The sequence below is a fragment of the Ursus americanus genome, chromosome 23 (genome assembly GCF_024610735.1).
Source record: "Ursus americanus isolate L20-20 chromosome 23, mUrsAme1.1.p, whole genome shotgun sequence".
Lineage (NCBI taxonomy): Eukaryota > Metazoa > Chordata > Mammalia > Carnivora > Ursidae > Ursus > Ursus americanus.
The window spans coordinates 6,349,501-6,356,872 of record NC_142149.1 but is presented as its reverse complement, the minus strand read 5'-3'; the positions used below and the strand labels follow the sequence as shown (position 1 = coordinate 6,356,872).

General features: G+C 51.8%; 1 protein-coding gene across 2 annotated transcripts in view; it reads left to right on the top strand.

Annotated features, from left to right (window-relative positions):
• Positions 1-99: 99 nt before the first annotated feature.
• The window catches only part of SLC38A12 (solute carrier family 38 member 12), a 56,062-nt gene continuing 48,789 nt past the window's right edge, over positions 100-7,372 (top strand). For both annotated transcript variants that reach the window (XM_045813954.2, XM_045813953.2), the window contains exons 1-2: positions 100-193; positions 833-957. In XM_045813954.2, the coding sequence (XP_045669910.1) occupies positions 913-957 (45 nt within the window). In that variant the 5' untranslated portion in view covers positions 100-193; positions 833-912. The remainder of the gene's footprint in view (positions 194-832; positions 958-7,372) is intronic.

The following is a 7,372-nucleotide window of genomic DNA, read 5'->3' as shown; positions in this document are numbered from 1 at the left end:
GCCCAATCCCGGTCCCGCCTCCGCGAAGCGCCCAATCAGCGCGCTGCGCCCCGCCCAGGGCGCGCACGGGCAAGGTGGACTCCGGTCGCGGGCGCATGCGCGGTGGGGACGCTGGTGCGGGACAGCTGGCGCCGGCTGCGGCGGCGGCGCTGGAGGCGGCGGCCGCGGCGGCCCGGAGCGCGCCGGGGTGCAGGTGTCTGGCCGGACGGGAGGGTGGGATGGGCTTGGGCGGTGCCAGGCTTGGGGCTGTTCCAGGAGGGAGGAAGAAGTTGGGAAAAGGCTCGGAGCGGGGCCCATGAGAAGAGGGGGAGGCTTGAGGCTTGGGATCCCGAAGGCAGGGCAGAAAACAGGTTGGGGGTGGGGTGGGGAATGGAGGCCCCGTTAAAAAGGAGAGGCTTGGGAGCAAGGAGTTGGTTTGGGGAACGACCTGGGCAAGCCCTAACCCTAAGCAAACAAGTTTGTTGCCCTAGGCGGAGGAGACAGTTATTTGGGCTGCCATGTGTGGTAGTGAGCTCGCCGTTCCTGGCATGGAATGTGGATGGCCACCGCGGAGTGTACAAAGGGGGCGCTGTGGGGAGGGAGACTTAGTGGCTTGTGGGTCGCCTTCTATCACTTGGAGTCTGAGCGGCCCTGAATACTTTCATGCTGCACACAGCAAGGGAAAAGTTCAAGGAAACCACCCAAGTGTCAGTCTTCCAGGCCTGTCTCATGACAGGTGTTGAGGCCATGTCTGTAATAAACGTACAGGGCGGGGGGGGGGTGCTCTCCAGAACTGCCCCCCAACGCCAGCGACGTCTATCCGAAAGTTGAAGTCTCTGCTCTTTCGCCCTAGGGAGCCGCAGCAGCCGCCGCCCCGGCAGGGAAGGAACCTAAGGAATCTCGGCTGCCCACCGAACCTTCCTCACTTTGGAAATGGCGGGTGAAATCACCGAGACCGGGGAGCTCTACTCTCCCTACGTGAGTTTTACTTTTAGAACCTGTTTTACCCACATCGTTGCCGCGGGCTCCCAGAGAAGCACCGTGCTTCCTGGACTGTGCTAGTGAGGACAGCCGCTTTGAGTCCGTTCAGCAGCAGCCATGTTACTGCGGTCCTGGCGCAGAGCATGTGATGAGAGTTTGTTCACGTGTTGGATGCTGGTCAGAGAGTGGTCAAGGAAACAAAGCTGACTTGCTGATTCCTTGTGATCTCGATGTCGGAGCCCCTAGCACTTGCAAACTGTGCTGCTGCTGGGGGATGGTGATTGACAGCTGTTGACTCTGGGTTTGCTCATCTCAGCAGTTTGAAAGCACTTTGCCAGCTGAATTGCAAGTTGTGCAACTTTTATAGTCTTGGATGGCGTAAGAGGCAGAGAAAGCTTGCAGAGACTTCCAAGTGCAGTTTGCTGGAGTCTGTAATTAGAACAATTAAAAGGATTGATTTCTTACTGTGTTGGATCTGTGCCCCCCCCCCACACCCCACCTCTCACAGGTGCTCAGTTTATCTTCTTCGTGTAATGAAAGATTGGTCCTGGTTACATCACAGAGTCTTCGTGCCTGGATACCTAGCTGGAGGATTAGAATAATCAAATGATTGACTCACGGTGCTACTAAGTATCCCAGGGAAAAGCAGCACTGCCTGAAGTAACGAAAGTCCTCTTTCTAGAATTTACCTAACCTTAAGCAGCTGCCCCGCTTTGCAGTTAGTTCCTAGCCTGGGGATCCCTGCTTTGTCTCTGCCAACTTCACAGACTGGAGCTGTGGTGGGATAGATAAGAAACCATCTCAGAAAGTAGCTGGCAAAAGCCTTTCTGACACCACGGTCTTCCTACTGGGTCTGTGTCTTTTGTGTGTGGCACCAAAGGAGCCTCCTTTCTCTCCGTAATTTATCAGGGGACAGTCTTTCTTGAACTTTGGGCTGAATCTCATCGTGTTCCTCTCATCTGAGGAATTGTGTAACAGCTCACAGCCCCCTCTTGGTATCAGCAGTGAAATGTCCCCACTGTCCATAAAAGTTGCCATGCTCCCTGCTGCTGTTCAGAGCACCTTACACATTTAGAGATGAGAAAATGAGTTATTTCTGTAACTGAGTTTTAGAAGGGAAAAAACTTTGATATGCTCACTTTTCTTGTGACTCCAATTATTCACATAATCATTTCATATGTCGGTATGTACCCACAGGAAATTGGGCAGTGAGGCCTAAAAGCCTCAGTGGGTTCTGCTCCCCACCCCCGACTTTCCTGTGTGTTTGGTTTTATTTGAAGTCTGTGTTTAAGGGCGTATTCTGGGCATTTGCTATAAACAACTGCTTGCATTCTCCTATCCTACCGGTGGAGAGAGATGTAGAGAAGAGATGGGCGGGTGGTGTTGAGGGTGAGGTAGCATGAGCCGGGAGTTAGCGTCAGGGTTTGAGGAGAGACCGTGCCTTCTTCCTGAGGTTTCCCTAGGGAGAGTGGTTCTTGATCCCTTGTGAGAGCAGGAGGAGGGCACAGGTTCACCATCCGCTGAGCCCAGGAAAGCAGTGGAACTCACCTCACTACAGACACTGCTTTGAATCCCCGGCTCAGCACAGTGCAGGCAGGACCTGCTCTCCAGGTCCTGGGAAACCGAGACACTGAGCGCTTAACTTGGTTCATGAAAGTGCATCAGCCCATGACCTGGGTTCTTCCCAACACAAAGGCTCTCCCTATCTCGGTGTTGTCTTGTTGTCCCTTCTTTTCCTCTTCACGGGTGTCAGGGATGTTTGCCTTAGCTTGCATTATTCTGTGTAAATTATGTGTAGTGGGCAGGCCAGCCTCCCAGCGGACTCTGGTGACAGGCCCTCTCAGGGGTACTGCTGGGTTCAGAACGTGGTTCAGGCCCGCACGTCCGCCCAGAAGTGATCTCAGAACAGACATGACTGGGTTCCCTGTGTACGGGGACCAGGAGCAGCTCAGGGCTGCAGGGATTATGTGACCCAAAAAGAGGATGACGTGGGCCACCACCCAGACAAGGCCGAGCTGCTGACGGCCCTGCCAGCCCAGTCTTGACAATGAGCGCTGCCATTGCTTTCGAAGGAAAGGTCACTCGTTTCACAGCCTGAAATCCTGTCGTTGCTTCCTCATCTCTGCTGCCTTCTGTTTCCTTTGACAACTGTCACTGGGGAAGCCCGTGACGCCTGCCTCACCCACTTCTGTGGGTGAGACCGCTGGGTGGGAGGTGAGCGGCAGGAATGCTGCACTGAACTCCCCAGAGCCCAAGGGCACGAGTCCACTGTCCCCGCGAATGGTGGAGAATGGGAGGAGGCAGTGTAGCCTGTAGGGAGCTTGACTCTTCTGCTTTCAGCCACACCTTCCCGGAGGCTGTCCCCCCACAACTGTCAGGCAGCTGGCAGAAGAGAATGTCTCCTTCCTCCTCCTCCCGCCCCACAACTGCCTTTGAGCTGGCCTGTAACTCAGCTCAGAGTTGCCTCCTGCTCCATAGTCCTTGCAACTGATCCCCACCAGCACCTTTACTGAAAGTCGAGAGGGTTTAACTCTCTCCAGGGAGGTAAAGAAGTCTCACATCATCCTGCAGGGTTCCCAGAGCCCCACTAGGCCGAGAGCTCTTGCTTTGAAACTAAAGATTAGCAACGGTATAAGACAAATGTGATCACCCATTTCTGCCCCTGATTGTCCGTCCCTAAGTAGCTTCTTCATGAAGTTATTTTTTTAAAAAAGATTTTATTTATTTACTTGAGAGAGAGAGAGACCATGAGCAGGGGAAGGGGCAGAGGGAGAAGCAGAGTCCCCACTGAGCAGGGAGCCCTACTCGGGGCCCAATCCCAGAACCCTGAAATCACGACCTGAGCCGAAGGCAGACGCTTCACCAACTGAGCCACCCAGGCACCCCTTCCTAAGGTTCTTAAAGGATCCTTTGCACTGAGATTTATTTGAAGTGTCTGTTAGGAGTGTGTTTATTTCATTGTGTTTATCAGCAGTGGTTCTCAGCTGGTGGCAGTCTTGCCGCCCCTCCCCAACACACACCACCCCAGGACATTTGGCAATGTCGAGACGTTTGTGATCATTACAACACGGGTGCGAGGTTGGGGGCCAGTGGAACCTAGGTGGTAGAGGCCGGGGTTGCTGCTAAACACCCTACCACCCACAGGACAGCCCCACCACAAAGAAGAATCTGGCTTCAGATGTCAGAAGAGCTCAGGCTGAAAGCCCCTGCTCCACGAGAGACCCTTGACCTTTACATCTCAAGACCTTTAGGCATCACTGAATTCACAAATGCCTCTTGTACGGTTTCATTTCCTTATAAAACTTTTGGCTAAGAACCATCACTTTCTCTCTACTTCCATCGCAAGAACCTTTACCGGGGCCATTTTCCATAAAGAGAAAGGGTCCACCCTTCCTGAATGTTACTGCCCAGAAAAGCAATATACAGAGAACAGAGCTGCAGGGAGCTATAGGAACACGGTTCAAATTTGTTTTAATCCTTCTGGGATCTGTCTGTGGGATCAAACAGGGACTGTGATGTTTAAAACGGGACAAAGACTGGGACTTACGTCAGAGAAGACCTAGCCAGGTCCAGTCAGCTCAGCTAAGGATTCCTAGCTGGAGGCTGTGTGCCACGCACCCTGAGAAGTGACACAGAGACCACGGTGAGCCTCACATGGAGCAGGGAGGGAAACATAACATTGAAAACCCAAATTAGGACATAAGTGTTCTTATTCCAGGGTTCAAAAGAGGGGAGCAAGACTGGAAGGGCACTGGGTGGAAGCAGCATTTGAATGTGTCAGAGTGCTGGGTGGGATTTGAGGGGCTGGGCAGGAGGCACAGGAGGGCGGGTGCCCTCTGCCAAGTGTAAGTGGACTGTGGGCAGGGCTCTTTCCCGTCCACGGGGCGCCTTCCTGTCCAGCACTCAGATGCGCTCTCAGCACCTGCCTGGAAACCTGTCCTTCCCTAACCACTGTCCGGCCCCCTCTCCCCACATCTCTATTTAAAAAAAAAAAAAATCTGACTGAGGTTAGGAAAATGGGCCCCAATTTGTGTGTTTCTGATAAAAAAAAAAATTCGGTACATGTTATTTTTAAAAAATTTTTAAAATATAGAAAAGTGCATATTTCTAAGAACGGGGAAGTAAAAATGAGAGGTGGGTAGGTGTTCCCAGAGCTGAAGTGTTTGTGGTGTTTTTAACAGAAACAGGTGGTAGAGCCAACTGTAAGTCAGCTGACGTCACGGAGCCCAGGGAGCCCAGCTAGGAGACGGCTGTCCATGTCCAGGCTGGAAGCAGTTAGGTTGTAAATGGGAATAGGACCAGAGGTAGCCACAAAAGACTTTAGGAGTAGGACGGCTAGCGCTGGGGTCCTGGATTTGAGGTCTGCAGGAAGGCTGATGTGGAGAGCGGTCTGGGCACCCTCTGTCCAGCCGTGGTAGTTAAAGCCACAGGACTGAGCGAAGTGGCTGAGGGAGGAATGAGCAGAGAGGAAAAGAGACAGCTTACGTCAGAGTGTAAGAAGGACTAAAGGACTAAGAAAGCCATTGGATTAGGCAAATAGGAGGTCATTGGTGATTTTGAAGAATGTAGTTTCAAAAGAGCCCTGGGGATGGAAACCACAAAGTACAGAAACTTGGAAATGAAGGCAGAGGAAATAGGTAGCTGACTTCAATGAATTTGGTTAAGAGAAGTGAGAGAATTGGGTTTCAAAGGTGTCAAGGACGCTTGTAGGCGGAGGGGAAGAGCTAGAAAGAAGGACTGAGCCCAGAAGTTTGGGTGCAGGGCTGGGCATCCCCCAGGAGGAAGGACTCACGTTCCCCACGGGCAGGGAGGGGGTCGGGAGGATGCACACTCTGATTTTTGAGCGAGGAGGGGGTGGGGCTTGGGGAGGGCATGTCAGATGGCCTCAGTCACCTCCATAGCATGGGACGTAGCCTTCAGCTGAGAGGGGTGGGGTCAGGGGCTGGGGCCCGAAGAGTGAGGTTTGATGGTTTCTTGTGAGAAATGCCAAAAAGTCCGTGGGGGAATAAAGACAATCTGATGCTGTCGGAGCACAGGTGAAGGAACCATTCATTTGTTGTGGGACCAGTCATTCTAATTTAAAAAAAAGGAAAAGAAAATTTCCAGGAACTTCTAGCAGTGTTGTATAGGGAGCAGAGGAAGCAGATGCTGGGTCCATCCAAGGCTGGGGTCAGCTGGGGCAGCACAGGGGAGGGCATGTGAGGCAGAGATAGACGGTTCTTCGGGGAACTAGCCCATCATAAATGATGTCCAAGAACACAAGTGGTGCCAGGGTGGAGGGGGTGGCCTGGGTCTGGGCCGGGCGGGCGGGGCGACTGCAGGTGTCGGCGGGAACGGCCAGGGCTGCCGAGGCTTCAGCTCAGAGAAAGGAATTTCCTGGTTGAGATCTTGAAAAAGGAAAATGACAGTTAACAGCTAGAGTCGAAAAAGGAAAATGACAGTTAACAGCTAGAGTCAAAAAAGGAAAATGACAGTTAACAGAGTCAGGTTGGCGAGAAGGAGAGTTTAAAACCTGAGGTCAGTGACCTAGCAGTTCTGCTCGGAGTCTGGTTGTCAGGGGCAGGGCGGGTGCTGCCGGTGGGCAGCTGCTTGCTCTTTGGGGTGATGAAGTGGAATTAGATGGTGGTGCTGGTTGTACAACCTTGTGACTGTGCTAAAAAACGCTGAACTGTGTTCTTTAAGAGGGTGAATTTTTTTATTAAGTTTTTAATTGTAATTCCAGTGTAGTCAACATTCGTGGTGTATTAGTTGCAGGTGGGCAAGTGATGCGGGAATCCCGTTCATCGCTCAGAGCTCATCATGACAAGTGTGCTCTTCGTCCCTTTCAGCTTTTTCATCCAGCCCCCCCCCCCGCCCCTCTGGTGACCATCTGTGTGTTCTCTCTAGTTAAGAGTCTATTTCTTGCTTTGTCACTCTTTCTCTCCCTCCCTCTTTTTTCCCTTTGCTCGTTTGTTTCTTAAATTGCACGTGAGTGAAATCATATGGTATTTGTCTTTCTCTGACTTCCATTGCTTAGCATAATACTCTCTAGCTCCATCCACATCGTTGCAAATGGCAAGATTTCATTCTTTTTAATGGCTGCGTACTATTTCATTGTACATACATACCCCCTCTTCTTTATCCATTCATCTATCAGTGGACTCTTGGGCTGCTTGCATACTTTGGCTATTGTAGACAATGCTGCTATAAACATTGGGGTGCATGTATCCCTTGGAATTAATGTTTTTGTATTTTGGGGGTAAATACCCAGTAGTGTAATTACCAGATCGTAGGGTAGTTCTATTTTTAACTTTTTGAGGCACCTCCACACTGTTTTCCACAGTGGCTGCACCAGTTTGCATTCCCACCAACCGTGCACAAGGGCTCCCCTTTCTCCACATCTTCACCAACACCTGTTGTTTCCTGTGTTGTT